Source organism: Mytilus edulis, chromosome 1 (assembly GCF_963676685.1).
Source record: "Mytilus edulis chromosome 1, xbMytEdul2.2, whole genome shotgun sequence".
In the NCBI taxonomy this organism is placed as follows: domain Eukaryota; kingdom Metazoa; phylum Mollusca; class Bivalvia; order Mytilida; family Mytilidae; genus Mytilus; species Mytilus edulis.
Genome location: NC_092344.1, coordinates 29,244,535 through 29,267,316, shown reverse-complemented (window position 1 = coordinate 29,267,316; position 22,782 = coordinate 29,244,535). Strand labels below are relative to the sequence as shown.

General features: G+C 34.8%; 1 protein-coding gene across 2 annotated transcripts in view; it reads left to right on the top strand.

Annotated features, from left to right (window-relative positions):
* The window catches only part of LOC139511226 (uncharacterized protein DDB_G0283697-like), a 40,113-nt gene extending 31,362 nt beyond the window's left edge, over positions 1-8,751 (top strand). For both annotated transcript variants that reach the window (XM_071297818.1, XM_071297810.1), the window contains one exon: positions 6,496-8,751. In XM_071297818.1, coding sequence (XP_071153919.1) covers positions 6,496-7,703 — 1,208 coding nt within the window. In that variant the 3' untranslated portion in view covers positions 7,704-8,751. The remainder of the gene's footprint in view (positions 1-6,495) is intronic.
* The last annotated feature ends 14,031 nt before the right edge of the window (positions 8,752-22,782 follow it).

Sequence of the window (22,782 nt, the reverse complement as noted above, 5' to 3'; positions counted from 1 at the left end):
AGTACTCTCAGTTAAAGGACAGCAAGTTCAAAGCCTCTAACAACTAATGAAAAAAGCATGCATCTAAGACTTAATTTTCAATCCGTACACATCCGACATCTAATGGATTTCGAGTAAAGACTGTTCCATAGACGATTCGCCTACATGATAAAGACAGTCCCTCGGACGTTAATCCTACATGCTATATATAAAAAGAAGATGTGGTATGATTGCCAATGAGACAACTATCCACAAGAGACCAAAATGACACAGACATTAACAACTATAAGTCACCGTACGGCCTTCAACAATGAGCAAAGCCCATACCGCATAGTCAGATATAAAAGGCCCCGATATGACAATGTAAAACAATTCAAACGAGAAAACTAACGGCCTTATTTGTATAAAAAAATGAACGAAAAACAAATATGTAACATATAAACAAACGACAACCACTGAATTACTGTAACAGGCTCCTGATTTGGGACAGGCACATACATAAATACTGTGGCGGGGTTAAACATGTTAGCGGGATCCCAACCCTCCCCCTAACCTTGGACAGTGGTATAACAGTACAACATAAGAACGAACTATAAAAATCAGTTGAAAAAGGCTTAACTCATCAGATGGACAAAAATACAAGTGGACGTGGCCGGGTATAGCCTGTCCAATAGAAGTTTATTCTACCTGCTATAGTATTTTGTTATTTTACTATTCCCCATGGACGTTTCGCCTACATATTATAGCCTGTCCCTGGGACGTTAACCCTACATGCTATAACCTGTTCCATGTAAGTTCAACCTACATACTATTGCCTGTCCCATGGAAGTTATCCTTACATGCTATTGCCTGTCCCATGGAAGTTATCCCTACATGCTACTAGTATATCCTGTCCCAATGACGTTCACCCTACAGGTAAAAGCCTGTGCCTTGGACGTTTCCTCATCATGATATATCATGGACGTTACGCACGGTATTCGGTCTATTTTTCATTTGACCAATTCTTGATGCATAAGTAGGACAAAAAGAAATCAATTCTGCGTATTATTAAATAATTAATGGTCTTGATTCATCATTCGGATCGAAATTAAATAAAACCTGATTTTAATAAATTTAATGTTACATATATGTATTATTACATAATTAAGCAATGATTCCGTGTTCATAATGCCATTTTTGCCGTGTAAGACGTAACAACAATAACTAACCATCCAAATATAAACGAAGAAAACATACAAACTACTGAATTGATTTCGATGAAATTTGTACAGATGGGATATAATATGATCATATTTATGATGTGAAACGGTCGAGATAAATATCCTGTCAGTTCGCAATCTAGCGGCTATTTACGAAATTCAAAAGAGCTGTAAGATTTGAAAATTCGAGTATACAAAAGTGAAAGCAAGCACTTTGATATATCAATATTTTCACATAAATAATAGAAAAGGTTCGCCATCTCTACATGAAAATGTGATTTTATTTAATATTACGTACACATTTTTATTTCTAACACAGCTTCTCTCATTTTTATTTTTTTTTAAAGTATTTTCCGTGTCTCCCTTAAATGTTACCATAGAGTAATTGTTCAAGATTTTTCAGTACCATGACAATTAAGGGTATTTCAAATTTGTGACAGACAAATAAACTATGAAAACAAATGTTACTACTGACATGTGATTTTTTTTAAAGATTTATTTAAGCATTCAATATTAAGGAAATGCTAATTTTTTCCATCAATTTCCACCAAGTTGTCCGTGTCTCCCCAAAATGTGACCACGTTCGAATTGAACGTTTTTTTGCACGGAACGTCAATGTAACGTAATATATATAATTTTCCTCATCATGATATAGCATGTCCCTATGACGTTCACCCTACAGGTAAAAGCCAGTGCCTTTGACGTTTCCACATCATAATATAGCATGTTCCTATGACGTTCACCCTATAGGTAAAAACCTGTTCCTTGGACGTTTCCTCATTATGATATAGCATGTCCCTATGACGTTCACCCTACAGGTAAAAGCCTGTTCCTTTGACGTTTCCTCAACATGATATAGCATGTCCCTATGACGTTAGGTTGGTCCCCTCCGTAAAACATTCAGTATGCCTTCGGAATATACAAATATTGTCAAGAATTTCAATAACGGCCGGGAAACAGACTACTATGACGTTCACCCTACAGGTAAAAGAGGCCCCTCATGGGGGGGGGGGGGGGGGGGGGTCCTAGTAATCACATAATCACCATTTTTTTGCCAATATAATCACATAATCATTAAATATTTGCTTATCTTTAGTAATCAAATAATCATAAACTAAAAACAGAGGCGGATTTAGGGGGGGGGGCCCAGGGGGCCCGGCCCCCCCCTTTTTGGGAAAAAATTTGGTTGCTTATATAGGGAATCATTGAAGCGTGACTGGAGCGGGCCCCCTCTTAGGTCAGTCAGTGGGCCCCCACTTATGAAAATTTCTGGATCCGCCACTGAAAAATACAGTCCTAGGTAATCAAATAATCATGAAATATTTGGCTTAATAATCAAATAATCGTTAAAAAAACGGCCAAGTAATCACATAATCAAAAACCCCATGAGGGCCCTCGTAAAAGCCTGTTCCTTGGACGTTTCCTCATCATGATATAGCATGTCCCTATGACGTTCCCCCTACATGAAAAAGAATGTTTCTGGGACGTTTCCTCATCGTGATATAGCATGTCCCTATGACGTTCCCCCTACATGTAAAAGCCTGTTCATGGGACGTTTCCTCATGATATAGCATGTCCCTATGACGTCACCCTACATGCTATAGCCTGTTCCATTGACGTTCATCCTACATGTAAACGTCTGTTCCGTGGACGTTTGAGCTCTCACCCTATATGGTATTTACTAAACCCGTTTATGTTGTATTAGGTCACTAGCACACTATGTATATTATCTTTCCGACTATTTTTATTTGTTAAATTTAGACTGGAGTTGTCTTATTTGCAATCATACCACATCTTCTTATTCCTTTATTAAAGTGTTCAAGTGTTCAATTTTAAGAACCTACTTCCATTGGTCTGCACAAAAAAAAAATAATGTCAACAATAACAATTTAACATTAACATCTTCCTATATAAAGGTATATACATATGTGCCGCTGGAATGGGTCCCTTTTTTGATCTGTCAAATATATCAATGGGGTGCAATTTTACCGAGGAAATATATCAATAGGTAGTAATTGACCGATTGTGATATATCAATGGGTCATAAATATATGAATGGGTTATGATTTCGCTGTGAAATATATGTATAGGTAGGGATTTCACAATTATTCAATATATGAATGGGGGGTGGGGGGGGGGGTTTAAAATCCCAGCTGCACACCTGTACCCAAAATCCCATGTTGAGACCCCCCCGTGACAACACAATATTAGACCATACAATATTAGACAATATAACATTAGACAAAACGACATCAGATAATAGAGAATTAGACAGTGCAACATTAGACATTTCACAATTAGAAAATAAATCATAAGGCAATATACCATTAGATAATAACGATTAGACAATTCAACATTGGACAATACAACATTAGAAAAACGACATTAGACAATACAACAGAAACACCAACACGACAATCTAACTATTCCTGGAAAAGGCGTAAAACCGAAAAGCTACATTTTCGCTAGTATAAATTATTGCTAGTGGCCAGCTAAAAACCCGCCTCCTGGTCCGGAATTTTCCTGCTGTGTTGACGACTGATTAGTGGTCTTGGTTGTTTTCTGCTGTTTTGTCGGTTTTTTTTTTCCTTTGACATTTTCCCATTTCCCATTCTCTATTTTATATTAAGTTTTTACAATATATGGTGCCATAATATCATTGGCTCATTGACGTTTATCTTATATATAATAGTCTGTCTCATGGACTGTTATGTCAGTGTCTGTCTCATGGACTTTTAAATCAGTGTCTGTCTCATGGACTTTTACGTCAGTGTCTGTCTCATGGACTTTTTCCTTTACGTCAATGTCTGTCTCATGGACTTTTACGTTTACGCAAATGTCTGTCTCATGGACTGTTATGTCAGTGTCTGTCTCATGGACTTTTACGTCAGTGTCTGTCTCATGGACTTTAACGTTTACGTCAGTGTCTGTCTAATGGACTTTTACGTTTACGTCAGTGTCTGTCTCATGGACTTTAACGTCAGAGTCTGTCTCATAGACTTTTACGTCAGAGTCTGTCTCATGGACTTTTACGTTTACGTCAGTGTCTGTCTCATGGACTTTTACGTTTGCGTCAGTGTCTGTCTCATGGACTTTATGTCAGTGTCTGTCTCATTGACTTTTATGTCAGTGTCTGTCTCATGGACTTTTACGTCAGTGTCTGTATCATGGACTTTAACGTTTACGTCAGTGTCTGTCTCATGGACGTTTATGTCAGTGTCTGTCTCATGGACTTTTATGTCAGTGTCTATCTTATGGACTTTAACGTCAGTGTCTGTCTCATGGACTTTTATGTCAGTGTCTGTCTCATGGACTTTACGTCAGTGTCTGTCTCATAGACTTTAACGTTTACGTCAGAGTCTGTCTCATGGACTTTTACATCAGTGTCTGTCTCATGGACTTTTATGTCAGTGTCTGTCTCATGGACTTTTATGTCAGTGTCTATCTTATGGACTTTAACATCATTGTCTGTCTCATGGACTTTTATGTCAGTGTCTGTCTCATGGACTTTACGTCAGTGTCTGTCTCATAGACTTTAACGTTTACGTCAGTGTCTGTCTCATGGACTTTAACGTTTAAGTCAATGTCTGTCTCATGGACTTTTACGTTTACGTCAGTGTCTGTCTCATGGACTTTTACGTCAGAGTCTGTCTCATGGACTTTTACGTCAGAGTCTGTCTCGTGGACTTTTACGTTTACGTCAGTGTCTGTCTCGTGGACTTTTACGTTAGCGTCAGTGTCTGTCTCATGGACTTTACGTCAGTGGCTGTCTCATTGACTTTTATGTCAGTGTCTGTCTCATGGTTTTTTATGTCAGTGTCTGTCTCATGGACTTTTATGTCAGTGTCTATCTTATGGACTTTAACGTCAGTGTCTGTCTCATGGACTTGTATGTGAGTGTCTGTCTGTCTCATGGACTTTACGTCATTGCCTGTCTCATAGACTTTAACGTTTACGTCAGAGTCTGTCTCATGGACTTTTACGTCAGTGTCTGTCTCACGGTATTTTACGTCAGTGTCTGTCTCGTGGACTTTTATGTCAGTGTCTGTCTCATGGACTTTTACATCAGTGTCTGTCTCATGGACTTTTACGTCAGTGTCTGTCTCATGGACTCTTTCGGCAGTGTCTGTCTCATGGACTTTTACGTCAGTGTCTATCTCACGAACGTTTTCCTATAAGACATACATTTCATATTCTTATATATATCTATTATGTTTTACCTTGATAAAGACTATTACTCCTCTTCTCAAAGTCTAGGTTATGATATTTAAACGTTGCCTTAATTTGAAATATACCCGGTAGATGAAATTTAAGGGAATTATTTTACTTGATGCGTGGATGACAAACAAAAAACGTTGATACAATATAAATGTTACAAACTATTATATACTGTTGTAAATACTTGAAAAAAACGTATACATATATATCAAATATCTATCAAGATAGTTTTATAATAATAGGTTATAGATTTTCGTTTAAACAAATGTTATAATTGATTTTGGTGTTGTATATACTTTTGTACATCCCATTATACGTGTAACATTTATGCCGATGTACAACAAGGTTTTTCAGTTGTTGAGATTGACATATAACTAGTACCAGCAGGGAGAATCGATGAGATAGATTCGGTGCCAGGATACTTTTAAATACATGTATCGAGATGATGTCAACTTTATACTTTTCCAAATCAGTTGACGGTAAGCGATACGAAGACACCAACTTTCTCCGTTCGAATGAAATGATCAATTCATTCACTCGTAAAACTTGGTATGCATGTGAATTGATGTATTCATACACAGGGGAATGACATACGTCGATATGTCCAAAATTGATACATGTATCAATACAGGACATAAGCTGATCACTTCATCATTTATTTTCAAAAAATCGTATGTTGGAGAAAAATATCATGTTAATTAGTAAAATATTCTACAGAAATTATAATTGGACTAGATTGGATAATCAGGAAAAGAGGACAATTTCATCAATTATTCAAAATCCGGCCATAAATCAAGGAACGTCAGCAAGCTTCATAATATACAGACAATGTAGATATCGGAAACAACACAGCTCTGCGCAATGCGATGTAATTTTTTTCAAAATGTTACTATTTTTTCAATTTTCATTTCAGAACTAACACCTCTCGAAAGGACGGTTTCAATTGCCTTTCGAACAAACAATAGCAGAACATTTGTTACCAAGATTTATAAATATATTTTTTTTTTACACAGATAGCAAGACAAATATTAAAACTCATTATGACATCTATAAACAGATATTTGATATTATATTGACGTTATATTTCTTTCTTTTGCAGCTGCTCCTCCTTTATCGAATTGTGGCATTGCTCCAGGGAGTAGTAGAAGATCTTTTCGTTCACAGTCACATGTTGCCTTTTCTACAGTTTCTAAGAAAAGTGACCCAAGTGATAGCATTTCAAAATCTCGATCACAAAAAAGTTTTGACAATCATGGATTTTCGCAAGATGGTACTAGTGTTTCATCCAGTCACACTCGTACTGAAAATTCAAAAGACGGTGAAGGTGCCAGTAACGCAAATTACAAAAGCGAATATAAAGAAGATCTGAAGATGAATCATAATCTTAGAAGAAGCACTGGAAAAGATAAGAAGGAAGAAAAGATAAACTATCCGGACGTTGTTGATTCGGCTAGAAAAAGTGAAAAGAATAGGCCAACAAAAAACTATGACGATGACGATTTTAGAAATACAAAAAGTCGTAGTGATTCTGTAAGAAGATCCGAAAAAGAAAAGGAAAAATCGAGACACAGAAGTGATTCAACGAAGAGAGGTGACTTTAGGGAACAGTCTGAATCGGCAGGGAGAGATAAAGAACGAGGTATGTATAGACTACACAAACATCGAGACGATAACGACTGCAGTTCTGATGAAAGAGACCGTGAAAGATTTTATGAACGCGATGAAAGACCACAAAAGCATGAGAAAAATCAAAACGATAGACACCTAAAGTATCGTCAGAGTGACAAACATAAGACAGAAAGTGTTAACACTGATGACAGCGGTAATACTTATATTTCATCTGTGTCAGATCGTTATCACGAAAGAAACAATCGACGGAGCAGACAAACTGATAAACAGGAAACTCGTCGATACCCAAACGATCGAAAATATCGCGATGATCGACAAAACGAACATCGACATCGTGACGAACGATATGATGATCGTAGATACGGTGATGACCGTAATTATCGGGATCGATACTCAGAAAAATCATCTAGTCAAAGACAAGGTCGTGTTGACATGCAAAGTAGAAAAAATCATGTCTTTGAAGAACGGGAGTTTGACAGAAGACGTTCTCGGCGTGAAGAATCTGGTAGGCAGCGAAGTCATTCTTCATCTCATCAGGGAAAATATTCTGATCATGATAGATACAGGGATAGAGACCAGAGAAGTCATTTTGAAGATGAACGGAACTCGGGTTTAAGACGACGTGAAAGTTCGAGGTCCCAAAGTGGGCGACATAGGAGTAGATCATCATATAGATAGCCTCATTTTATTTAGGTCTTTACTTTTTTAATCTATTTGATTTTCTACAACCAATCAAATTTCAGCAATACAACTATTTCATTACATTTTGTCTGCCTCTCAATTAATGTATGTCAGATTCTTTACCACCAGAAAGAAAAGTAATTCTTTTCTCAATATAATATAGGTTTATTTTACATATATATATTCGAGATGAAACGATTCACTTAGAATTCATAAAGTACGAGTAAAATTTGTTGACTTCCCTTTATAATAATATTTCTCAAAATTATATTTTTCTTCCTCGATTTATTGTCCAATTTGGTTCTACTTTAAAAGATGAAAAGCAACACATCGTAAAAATGCTAAACCTTAAAGGCAGAACATTACCGCCTAATGCCTTTTTTCGACACGCAATAAAGTATAAATCAATCATTTTCCTAAACCAAATATCTTTGACAATGTATTATATGTCATTATCTTCCAAGTTTACAAACAAGTAGGGCAAATCCCTCCACGAGTATTTCACATTTGAGCTCGATCTATTTTACGTCTTTCAATTTTTTTTTTTTAAAGTTTTCAAGTATTACAGCTTTATGTTAGCACAAAGGGTTCTACCATTAACATTTTTATAATTTAGTACTAACTATCTAGATGCATCTTCGAATTCTTGCAGCATTGATGGAAATTAAGACGCAATTTTTATTGCCATCATCTTGTTTATCTATCGTCTCACTCTGTATGCAAACAAATTTGGTTTTACTCAGAAACTATCTAACCACCCAAACGTTAAGGAGAAAGCATGAAATGCTATAAATATCGGTTGAGATGCAGTATTTCTAACTTATCGGAAATGATTTTCTTTTTACATGTTTGAGGTGTATGTTTAAAAAAGAACCGTAAACTTCAAGATTAAAGTTTAGACAAATGTTGTTCTTTATAAATAGTAAAACAATTTTAATATGTAAATACATCATTGATCACCATTGTACTTTTTGTATATCCAATGTGAAAACACAATATTGTTTTAGCTATGTAGAAATAAATATATAAAATGTTGAAAAGAAAAGTCAAATCAATCTGGTCAAATAACCTTATCCGGAACAGTAATGGTGTCAGACCACCAATTACTCCCTTCAATTTAGAATGTAGAAAATAGCTCTACTCTGATACAAAATAATGCTTTTGGTGTCATTGTTTACTTAAACTCAACAAAAAATTTCAGAAATGAAACTTTTGGTGAAAGAGAATTTCTCGCTTCATTGGAGACCCATTAGTGGCTTTCGGCTGTTGTCTGCTGTTTGGTCGGGTTGTCGTCTCTTTGACACATTCCCCATTTTCCATTCTTATTTTGTTAGACCATTTTGAGCCAAAAACTTGTCTATGAGTTTGCATTAACAATTCAGGATTAATGCGATCTATAGTATACAAATTTAAGATTTCCAGAAAAACAGGGGTTATTTTGGTAGTACCTGTGTTCTCAAGGTCAAATTTTCTTTTAAGACTTCAAAGGTAGGTTGAAAATTGGCATGTAGAAAGGTAATACATGTACAATTCAGGATATACCTGGTTTCTATGAAGTTAAACTTAAGGTAAATTATTTAGAAAGCTGTGAAAATTGCAAAATTAGGTTGAACAGTTAGGGATTATTAATTTGTGGTCTGACACCTAATGTTTAAGTGTATGCCTGTCAAGATTTGATATAAGATCTTACAATATCAAATTTTACAGGTATTTTTACAGTTTGTCTCGAAGACAATGCACGGGCAGTCACTTGTCTATTTATGTAATATTATAAATAGAACGAGAGTGGGGATACGCCTTTGGGACAACACTAAAACAAAGCCACCAAAGACCAAAAAAAAACCCACCACAAAATCATATCTAGAGATGAACATATGATACTGTCTTCTGCACTGAACCGGTGTCTATACAATTTGTCAATCTCTGAACCGAGTCTAGAATAGTATCGGATAGATTTAACTGAAACCATCAAAGATTTGCCATAAACATAATAACGATGATGATGGGTAAATGTTAACGTCCAGTGGCAACTATCACACACACACACACACACACACATATATATACATATATAATAGGATTTGTACTAAGGTCAACACGCTGGGTTTGATTTTCAACATGCTAGTTCACAAAGTATTAGTCTGCAAGAAGACTTATAATGCACCATACAGGGATACAAAATTCTGAAACTGAGACGGCTATGCAGTCTTTTGTTTAAATACGAAGTTCGGGTGTTTATCAAAGAATAAGCCATCATCACTTGCCATGTCTTTAGTTTGACGCGACGCACACTCGAGGCCAGAAAGCTACAATGAAATACCGATGTGATTCTCTAAGTTCCGAAGACATTTTAAAAAAGACCATCACTGGTGAAGTTCTTCATGTTTGACAGACACTTTAACATGTGATAATTTTCTATATGTTAAAGTAATATAAAAGAAGCAGAGGATACCAAAGAGACAATGACAAATCATAGTCGAAGTAAGACGACATTTGTACTTCATCCTAAATTGTTTTGAAAAACAGTAAAAGCCTTTATAAAATTTTCATTACTATCAGTTAGTCTTAGTCTGTTGACCATTCGAGGCTCTGTCATCTAGTTCATAGTCCATCAACTTTGAATTGATAAGCAATATTGCTATCCATTAAATTGTCATTTTCTGAATTCTCATATAACTCTGTTCAAGGTTTGATTTGTCTTACGATGACCTTTGTTTTGCAGACCTATGGCCTTGAGTACATATGTAGCGCGCAAACAAGACACTAACTTATGAGTTAATTATATATGGTCTATTAGTACATCAAGGTTTCCAAGTGTTAACATCCAAAAATTCCCGATACAAAATTATAGAAGGATTGTTAATGTTATGCATTCAGTGCCTTATTTGTGATTTGATTTCCGAAATCACTTTCAATATATTTCCAAATGGCATCAGCTTATAACAAATCAACAACTAAAAACAAGAGACGTATCTGTCAATGACACAGGCACATTTCCATCTATTATAGTACCATCACAAACACAATAACAACTATGAATAGAGGACATATCTGTCAACGACACAGTTACATTTTCATCTACTGAAGTACCATCACATACACAATAAAAACTATAAAAAAGAACGTCAATTGCACGGGTACATATCTAACTAACATCACACACACAATAACAACTAGAAGCTATTAGACAGTTCTGTACCACAGCTAGTGAATTACAAACCCTCAAGGGTAGCATTCGCCTTGTAGATAGTTCTGTACCACAGCTGGTGAATTACAAATCCTCGAGTGTAGCATTTGCTTAGTAGATAGTTCTGTACCACAGCTTGTGAATTATAATTCTCCGAGGGTAGCATTTGCTTAGTAGATAGTTCTGTACCACAGCTTGTGAATTATAATTCTCTGAGGGTAGCATTTGCTTAGTAGATAGTTCTGTACCACAGCTTGTGAATTATAATTCTCCGAGGGTAGCATTTGCTTAGTAGATAGTTCTGTACCACAGCTGGTGTATTATAAATCCTCGAGTGTAGCATTCGCCTAGTAGATAGTTCTGTACCACAGCTTGTGAATTATAATTCTCCGAGGGTAGCATTTGCTTAGTAGACAGTTATGTACCACAGCTGGAGAATTATAATTCTCCGAGGGTAGCATTTGCTTAGTAGATAGTTCTGTACCACAGCTTGTGAATTATAATTCTCCGAGGGTAGCATTTGCTTAGTAGACAGTTATGTACCACAGCTGGTGAATTATAATTCTCCGAGGGTAGCATTTGCTTAGTAGATAGTTCTGTACCACAGCTTGTGAATTATAATTCTCCGAGGGTAGCATTTGCTTAGTAGATAGTTCTGTACCACAGCTTGTGAATTATAATTCTCCGAGGGTAGCATTTACTTAGTAGACAGTTCTGTACCACAGCTTGTGAATTATAATTCTCCGAAGGTAGCATTTGCTTAGTAGATAGTTATGTACCACAGCTTGTGAATTATAATTCTCCGAGGGTAGCATTTGCTTAGTAGATAGTTCTGTACCACAGCTTGTGAATTATAATTTTCCGAGGGTAGCATTTGCTTAGTAGACAGTTATGTACCACAGCTGATGAATTATCATGCTCCGAGGGTAGCATTTGCTTAGTAGATAGTTCTGTACCACAGCTTGTGAATTATAATTCTCCGAGGGTAGCATTTGCTTAGTAGATAGTTCTGTACCACAGCTTGTGAATTATAATTCTCCGAGGGTAGCATTTGCTTAGTAGACAGTTATGTACCACAGCTGGTGAATTATAATTCTCCGAGGGTAGCATTTGCTTAGTAGATAGTTCTGTACCACAGCTTGTGAATTTATACTCCGAGGGTAGCATTTGCTTAGTAGATAGTTCTGTACCACAGCTTGTGAATTATAATTCTCCGAGGGTAGCATTCGTCTAGTTGACAGTTATGTACCCCAACTTGTGATTGATAAATCCTCGAGGGTAGCATTCACCTACTAGACAGTTCTGTACCACAGCTAGGGAATTATGAATCCTCGAGCGTAACATTCACCTAGTAAACAGTTCTGTACCACAGCTAGTGAATTATAAATCCTCGAGGGTAACATTCACCTAGTAAACAGTTCTGTACCACAGCTAGGGAATTATGAATCCTCGAGGGTAACATTCACCTAGTAAACAGTTCTGTACCACAGCTAGTGAATTATAAATCCTCGAGGGTAACATTCGCCTAGTAAACAGTTCTGTACCACAGCTAGTGAATTATAAATCCTCGAGGGTAACATTCACCTAGTAAACAGTTCTGTACAACAGCTAGTGAATTATAAATCCTCGAGGGTAACATTCGCCTAGTAAACAGTTCTGTACCACAGCTAGTGAATTATAAATCCTCGAGGGTAACATTCGCCTAGTAAACAGTTCTGTACCACAGCTAGTGAATTATAAATCCTCGAGGGTAACATTCACCTAGTAAACAGTTCTGTACAACACCTAGTTTATTATAAATCCTCGAGGGTAACATTCACCTAGTAAACAGTTCTGTACAACACCTAGTTTATTATAAATCCTCGAGGGTAACATTCGCCTAGTAAACAGTTCTGTACAACACCTAGTTTATTATAAATCCTCGAGGGTAACATTCGCCTAGTAAACAGTTCTGTACCACAGCTAGTGAATTATAAATCCTCGAGGGTAACATTCACCTAGTAAACAGTTCTGTACCACAGCTAGTGAATTTTAAATCCTCGAGGGTAACATTCACCTAGTAAACAGTTCTGTACCACAGCTAGTGAATTATAAATCCTCGAGGGTAACATTCGCCTAGTAAACAGTTCTGTACCACAGCTAGTGAATTATAAATCCTCGAGGGTAACATTCGCCTAGTAAACAGTTCTGTACCACAGCTAGTGAATTATAAATCCTCGAGGGTAACATTCGCCTAGTAAACAGTTCTGTACAACACCTAGTTTATTATAAAACCTCGAGGGTAACATTCACCTAGTAAACAGTTCTGTACCACAGCTAGTGAATTATAAATCCTCGAGGGTAACATTCGCCTAGTAAACAGTTCTGTACCACAGCTAGTGAATTATACATCCTCGAGGGTAGCATTCGACCAGTAGACAATTGCAGGGCTTATTTTTCGGTTTAATCATGTAATATTTTTGTCCGTTCTTTTTCTTTATCTTGTATCATGCATGCATTCATACTAGATGTATAAAAATAAAATTGAGAATGGAAATTGGGAATGTGTCAAATTTGAACTTTCATGTTCTATCGTTTATGGACTACCTCTGCTATTGATATGCGAGTCCCGGTGCATGCTATCATCAGCTCAGAATTCAGTAAGTTGCCACGGACATAATTTAAATGTATAAAGTTCAACTTTAGTGTTCCATCGTTAGGATATACCTCTGCTATTGATATGAGAGTTCCATGTCCTATCATCATAGATATAAGAAGATTTGGTTGCAGTGACTATGAGACAACTTTCCACCCATGTCACAATTTGTTTAATTAAACCATCAGCCCAGAAGTCAGTAAGTCGCCACAAACATTATTTAGATGTATAAAGTTCAACTTTCATGTTCTATCGTTAGGGTATTCATCTGCTATTGAAATGTGAGTTCCCGGTGCTATGATCAGCCCAGAAGTCAGCAAGTCGCCACGTACATAGTTTAGATGTATAAAGTTTTAACTTTCATATTCAATCAAGGGTGTATACCTCTGCTGTTGATATGCGAGTCCCGGTGCCATCATCAGCTCAGAATTCAGTAAGTTGCCACGGACATAATTTAGATGTATAAAATTTAACTTTCATGTTCAATCGTTAGGGTATACCTCTGTAATTGATATTCGAGTTGCCGGTGCTATCATCAGTCGTCACAGACGTAATGTTAGATGTATAAAGTGTAACTTTCATGTTCTATCGCTAGGGGTGTGGGTCATAGTCATGTTCTATCGTTAGGGGTGTGGGTCATAGTCATGTTCTATTGTCAGGTATATCTCTGTTATTGATGTGAGTCCTCGGTGCCATTATCAGCTCAGAAGTCAGTTAGTCGTCACAGACATAATGTTAGATTATAAAGTGTAACTTTCATGTTCTATCGCTAGGGGTGTGGGTCATAGTCATGTTCTATTGTCAGGTATATCTCTGTTATTGATGTGAGTCCTCGGTGCCATTATCAGCTCAGAAGTCAGCAAGTCGTCACAGACATAATGTAGATGTTTCATGTTCTATCGTTGAGAGTATACCTCTGCTATTGATAAGCGATTTTCTGGTACTATCATCAGCCCAGAAGTTAGTTAGTCGCCACGGACATTATTTAGATGTATAAAATTCATTTTTCATGTTCTACTGTTAGGGTATACCTCTGCTTATGATATGTCAGTTTCCGGTGCTATCATCAGCCCAGAAGTTAGTAAGTCGCCTAGGACATAATTTAGATGTATAAGGTTTTGAATTCTATGTTCTATCATTGGGTGTACAACTCTGCTATTGATACGCGAGTGCTCGGGACTATCAATGGATAAAGGCAACAGTAGTATACGGCTTTTCAGAAGTCATAAATCGATAGAAAAAAAAATCCGGGTTACAAACTAAAACTGAGGGAAACGCATCAAAAGCCCAGAAGAAAGAAGACAAAACTAAATCTATTTACTTTACGAGAAAAAGTAATGGTGATGTTACATCATTATGAACGAATAATGCACATCTAAAAAAATAAATATCAGAACATAAACATCTTAGCATAACCCTACCATATAATGCCAGATGGGCAGGTCACACAAAGGATATTTATACTAAAGCCTGTAGAGGTCTTAATATTATGAGATATTTAAAAAATAAGATTGAAAGGCAGTCTTTAGAAAGACTTTATATTGCCTATATTAGACCTACTTTGGAATATCGGATCATAATTTGGGATAACTGTACAAAAGAAAAATCAGATCTTATGGAGTCCGTACAATCATCTGCTGCTTAAATTGTATCTCGGCTTCGAAGGTGGACACCTATAGATGAAAATTATACAAGGAATTAGGTTGGGTTCCATCCAGGTTAGGCGACAGAAAAAAAAATTATTCTTTCTTCATAAAACCATTTTTGAATATATTACTAATTACATTTGTTTGCTGCCTTCTTGTCGTATGCAAACACTTATGTTCAGTATGGTGTGAGAAATAAAAGGGAATTTAAAACTCCGCAGACTTAAATGATTGTATTTTCATAATTTATATGAATTTCCACTACGAAACTGCTTCTAAACGCACATCTTATGGCATTTTAATGTCTCCTGTTGACATTCTAGTTTGTTTAATTTTATATACTGGAAAGATCTCTTTAAAAAAAAAAAATTGAGAACCATTTTTTTATCGATAAAGATTAGACAGTTACTTCAAAAATGAAGGTACAACTCTTGTTACGTAGTGGACATTTTGAGTTTCGTAGTTGACGAAAATAGTTTCGTAATGGACAAAAAGTTTCGTAGTTGACATCAACCCTATTCTTTGTTTATAAAAATATATGGAAAATTACATTAAACTAACAAATATTATTGAAAAAAGAATAAAAATACGACTGTATGGTAGTGGTCATCTTCACTAGCCGAGGGTTACAATCCACTCCCGAGGAGGGGAGGGGATCGTAAACATTGGCTAGCGAAGATGGGTAGTGGTAGTGTCCACTACGAAATGTTTTTCTCCCAAACTTGTTTCGTAGTTGACCGTTATGTAGTGGACATATTCACATGTTTTATTTTTTCCCCACACTTTCTATATTGCAATAGTAACAAAAATAATTATTTTCATCAAAGCTCATGCTTAAGCTGTACACTGATATTTTTTTTCATAATTTTAAAACCAGATACTGAAGGAGATTTGACCCATTTCGTAGTGGACATAAGAAAAAAATTACGGTATCACTCGGGTCCATTTGATGCGCTCATTGTTTTTTGCCAACAATTTAACTGCCGTTATAAAAGCATCACTTCTATTGTAAAATACCCTAATGTTTATGTCTCTTGCAAAAATTGATTTTATAAAACTGTTGATTAGCAAAATTTAATTACTTCGTTTCGTAGTTGACATTTTGTCAGGAATGTCAGGGACACATCTTTTAAAATTAAAATCCTTTGTCAAAAACTGTTTATTAAAACACACATAACAACTACGGAGGTACGCTGCATCAGAAAAGAAAATTTGCAAGTTTATCAGGAGATTTCAAGAATTTTATGTTAAAGGCAGAAGATAAGAATATAAGATTACTAATGCAACAAGCTATGAAGTTTAAAATGATATCCTCAATAACATGCATGTTTAAATTCTTGCAAAATACAATTAGAAAATACACAGAAAGAACATTGAACGTCATTTTCCTAATACATTATTTACATATGTAATATAGAAATTAAAGACTTTCACTCAGTCAATACTTCGCTTATCTTCAAAAGCCACTATAAGAGACGGTGTTGCATGGCAAGGTGTGAGATACTCACATAGTATACATGAATGTAAAATAAATAAATTGGTTATGATATTATAACCTAGCTGGTATGTCATCCTTGTGACTGATGCAGAAGGGGTTGATACATATTGTAAGAGGACCCGACTGCAAGAGGCACCACGGGACAATGCTAAATGACATGCCAAAGTTTTCATAGTACCAAATAGAAAAACACTTAAATATAAAATATGGGAAAAATTCTGATTGTCAATGATAAAATAAATACAAGAAGGTACACTGTTATTCTCATAGGAGAGTCTAGGTAACAACAATGTATATATCATTTGACGAAAAAAAAATATACCTAGCGTTATTATGCTTTTCATGATGGAGTGTAAATGTAGATCATTTGTCTAATATCTGATTTATTAAGGATTTGTATAGTGAGAAGGAGTGACAAATCATTGGGTTCATAGTGTCACTATACAAATGGTCCGTGTAACACTTATCAATTCAAATTTTAAAAAGTTTTGAAATTTTAGATTTTTAGAATTTTGATCAAAGTTTTAAAATATCAAAATTCCAAATTTTTTCACCAAATAATTAAAATTCATAAATTCTAAATATCGTTTTTAAAAATTTGATAGTTTAAATTTTTTTCAAACTTTCAAGGTACTTAACTTAACATGCAGTTTGGATTATTTAGCTTTTTAAAAAAAAAAAGTTTTGAGTTTTTAAATTTTTGGTGAAGATATCAAAAATAGAAAAGAGGCGAAAAGAGTGGTACCTTTAAAGGGCGAAACCGGATAAAAGTGAAACAAAACGAAACAGTATGAGGCAGCCAGTTGTAAGCAGTGAACTATTGGATAAAAACAAAATCTGAAAAGCGGAGAATGCATTTTAAAGCAAGAAACTAGGCTCTGATTATGATCATTCTTAGTTAGGAATAAAAACATAAAATCTATCAAACCATTTTTAATTGCCAAAAAAAATGAAAAAAAGAATAAAGAAATTGTTTTTTTATATGAAAAAAAAAATGGACAGCACATTTATCAGTATCCTGGATTTTTAAGGTTTGTATCTATTTAAAATGAATTATTTAAACCTATTAAACTGGCATCAAACCAGTAGATTTACTTTGAAAAAAAATCTCTGATATAAGCTTAGAATTTCAGATTAATAGTTCAGAACTATTTGGTTTCCCCAGCGCCTAACATTTAGGAGTAACATTGAAAAGTCAAACTGTCAGTCGGCATACCATTTTTATGACGTCAAAACAAGAAAACGGCAAGAGATAACTATAAAATGCTTGGTGTTTTATAAGCTCCATATCACAGATATCAATTGAAAGAAGTATTAATAGATTCGGAAGTGGGGCCAACTTTTTGCCATCATGTTTGCAGATAAAATTATTGAATGTTCATTCTCAACGGTCATCTCAGTTAACAATTATTTCGGTTGTTTTAAATGATTGGCGTTCAAATATCAGTCGGCTTTTAATTGAGCCTTCCTGTTGAAGGTAAATCCAGATGGAAAATGGGGGTATATTGGATAGGTACAGAAATGTTGCCCTGCAACAAACCAACGAGTTACTGCAGGGGTTCTTAACGTGTTGAGAGCTTGTCACTCTTTCTACACACCTCATTCTGACAAGACTTTGCTGCGTACGCTTACCTTGCTGAAAGTTAATTGTCGTGCGATAATTTAAAAATGTACGCTTTTTGTCGAAGTGAGATATTTTGTTTACGCGGTAAGTGCGAATATTTTATTTTTTTATTTTTTCAATGTTATTAATCAAATTGTTTGTTCAAAATTCAACACTACAAGGTATGGGGAAAATCTTTATTCAGAATATTTTTTTGTTCTCTGCTTGAACAGAATATCTTTTTTTCATCAAATTGGAGATCCGAATCTTTTTTGAAGTTATCACTGTATTCATAAATGATCTATACTGTAGGTACTGGGAATGCTAAATAGTTCTGAACTATTTCTCTGAAACGTTTAAGCTTATAGAGATTTGTTTAAACATAACTTGAATCAATTTGTTTGATCATGCAGGTTTAAATAAGTTTTTTTTTCAATAGGTGCAAAACATCTCATGGGATGTCCAATTCGTTAAAAAGAAACCTTTCTTTATTTTGTTTGATATATATTTTCGTGCTTTTAATTCCTAACTATAAGTTATTAACTTAAAATTAATTCTCCGCTTTTGAGAAATATTTTTTTTTCTAAATTTTTCACCGCTTACACTGCCTACTAGTTTAATTTAATTTTATACATTAACTGTTAGTAACATTAATTGTTTTGTTTCGTTCCTCTTTTATCCGGTTTCGCCCTTTATAAGTATCCCTGTTTTCTATGTCTTTTCGGTATATTGGTGCACTCTGCAGAATATTAAGGTATAGGCAAAAAGTAAATCGATAGAACCATTTATAGTATGTCAGTGTTAACTAAAAACTCTTTGAATCAACAAACCACCAAAACGTAAGATTAAAAGGATAACTTTTAATACCCCCAAATGTATAATATCTCCGGAGATTTTTGTTCTGTTTAACTCCATTATCTATTTTATGAATTTAGCTTATTATGTGTCATTCTTTGTAATAACTGTATTTATTCGATGATCAGTTTCATTTATGGGTGTTGTTGATTGTCGCTTTTAAAAGTTAGAAAACGTACTTATTGATATTATAGATGTTTCGTTAAGGGAATTTTCTCACGAAGATTTGTCAGCTGAAAATTCATCTGGATACCACATTTATCAAAATTATGCTACTTTCAGCCGGAACGCAAACATCTGATCAAAATGGTTAAAGACGAATGAATGTTTAGTTGAAAGTAAGTCTTTTTATTTTAGATGAATAACACGAAACATGTGCATGTGTTTACTACAAAGACACCTTGTATACAGGTGTAACCGGAGAGCATGACATGTGATTCTTCGAAAACAAACATGACAAATAAAATAGGCTTTCAAGAAATCATAATTATTTGTATGAGTTTCTTCTTACAAATCATCTTGTCTCCTCCGGGACCAGGTCTCGAACCTGGGATCTCCATGTTACCAAGTCAAATCGGCACCTGGATAAATCGGCATTTGGTCAAATCGGCACCAAGTTAATTCGGCATCCAAGAATATTGATAATTTTAAAAATGTATAGACTAAATGATCTTTCTATTTTTAATCATTCATTACAGTAGTAAGTAAGCAAGTAAATTTTATTTATAGTCGGGCATGATATGTACAATTCAACAAGGGGATGATCCCAACAAGGTAAACATGAGCTCTGTATGATATTTAAAACAAATACAAATTACAAATTATCAGCACATTTGACAGAATACACATACTAATAAAACGCACGCATAATATAATAGCAAAGCAAACATGCATAAATCAAAGCAAGCAAGCTAAAAGAAAAGAAAAGCAAATTTGCTTTAACTGGCACAACATGCACAATGACATCAATCAGCTAAGCAAAAAAATAAAAATAAAAGCAAACAATAAACAGAACATAGGGCCAAAAGATTCGAGCTCTGAGAACAGCAAAGTTAATGTCCACATGAGCTACAGAAGCAGTTTTCTGAAGAACACCATGAAGAAATAAAATGTTTGAACTGTTCCAAAGTTGAGAGGCTCCGTTACATGGTCAATAATCACGGTCACCAAGCAGTTAGAATACATTTATAAGTTAATTGTTTGAAGTTTTCTCAACAATTTATGACTGATGTTTTGAACATTCTTTTCAATTAATTAATTAGTAACTTATATACCTACTGTGAAAGTACTTTTATTCGTGGGGTACCAATTTTCGTGGTTTTCGTGGATGACTCAATCCACGAATTTAAGTGTCAAACGAAATTGAACAAACAACCATTGTCCAAATCAAGACATGGAAAGATCCCCATGAAGGTTTGACTACTGATATGATCTAGACAATATATTGAATAACCTCGAATCTGAGACTACTTTGAACTACAACTGCATGCAGGATTATACCCATTTAATCTTTAATAACCTAAACTGTAAAACTTTTGATCTTTTAATTCTCATAAAAAAAGTTTTTTTCGATGAATGTCAGATTTCCGGTATTGATATGCAAGTATGATAAAGTGTTCATTTTATATCCTCATAGTTCTGGTACATATGGGAAATAATAATTTCATGCTGGGCTTGATTTTGATAAGAATTATTTGACAATTATAGATATGTTTATAGCATTTTTTTATGATACTGATTTCTTTAGGTGACATGTGTATGGCCTAATTAACACCTTTGATGTCCTTAATCTGTTGATCACTTTATCTTGGGTTAATTAGTTTTGTCACTTCGATTTACACGGGTCAATGTTTACTTTGCAATTTCCTTCAATCCAGACTATTTGTAACCTTCGTTTCTAAAGGCTTTAATCATGTTAATTTTAATTTTTTTTTAATTTAAAAAACTTAAATCCACGAATTTAAAAACCCACGAACATGTAAATATTGGTCAAACCACGAAAATTGCTACCCACGAATTAAAGTACATTGTACTTTCACTCAGTTTCACAGTAAATTAAATAATCAACAAGTTTGTTGTTTTAACGCTATACATGCAGTTTTTGATGTTGTTTTTATCATTTTATCTTCTATTCAAAAACTTTATAAATAAAAAAAAACCCAACAATAATGAAGCCCTGATTTACATGTACCTGTGCAAAGCCATGATTGAAAGCTGTTGTATGATCAGGAGAAAATTAAAAACAATAAAAGGGAAGACTATCACTAATCAATTACCCCACATGTGTTAATATCTGTGCCATTTGGTCTCTTGTGGAGAGTCTCTTTGGCAATCATACCACATCTTCTTTTTTATATTTAACAAATATCCAATACCTTGAATATACATGAAGTTGAACGAAAAATTCAAAAGCAAAAATCACAAAAAATGTTACTTAGTCAGTGTTTCTGGAAATCCCTTTCTTAATTTTATTTGTTTTGCTTAAAATACTGACAATTATAAAAAGATATATATTCAATAGTGTTGTCAAATCGTACACTATTGACTAACCGGTTACTCGGATAATCGTTCGACCGATTAACCGGTTAACCGGTAGTTTAAGTTGGTGTTTGAAAGCCTTATATCTTTAGTACCCTACACATACATGTATATAGCTAAAAGATGTGGTATGAGTGTCAATGTGATAACCTTCCATCCAAGTCATAAATTTACGTTTTTTGAATTGAAGTTTGTCTTTAAGCATTATAAGGCTTGGCTGTGAGGATTCCTTGCGAAGTTTGACTTTTAATATTCAGATACACCGTATCAACTATGGCGTTTTTATCAACTTCAGATTGAAAAATTAAGAAAAAAAACATCTTTATCTCGTAGAAGCGAATATGTCTGAATCCGTTTTTTTTCCTTTTCTCTTGTCTCCGAAATTAATGTGGAGTGTTTCAATTTGAAATGATTAAGCATATTACTCGTACTATCACGTATACATTTAGTACATTCACATTTGTTTGCATTTCACAATATTTTAGTTAACTTTTCGTTTAAAGTATATTAAAGCCTTACACGACGAAGGTTGCACATTTAGAAGTAGGTCTACACGCTATTAGATCAAAATTAAAATAATGAAGTAAATCGTAAAATTTAATCCTATTACTGATTTATAGTTACTGTTAAAATAACATGTATACTAATTATGTTTCATTAAGATCTTGCCCAAAGCTGAGGAACAAGACTTTAGTTCTAATTAATTTTCTGTTTTTCAGATTAACAATATCAATCAATAGACTGGACAATTCAGTGGCGGATGAAGAAATTTTCATAAGAGGGGGCCCACTGAATGGCTCTAAAATCCGCCTCTGCAATTGATCTGTCAAATTAATTATCGCGACGACAATTTCTAAATAAAACATAACTATCAAATGATTTCGATACAAATTTATATCAAATCTATTAAAATTGAAAAAAAATGCCCCGTTAACTGGTTAACATTTTTGGTATTCGGTCGTTCGACCGGTTAACCGGTTAACCGTTGACAACACTAATATTCAACACATTTAACATGGAGATCTTCATCAGATGCCGATTTAACCATGGCCAGGTGCCAATTTGACTAGGTCCTGATTTGACCAGATGCCGATTTAGCCAGGTGCTGATTTGA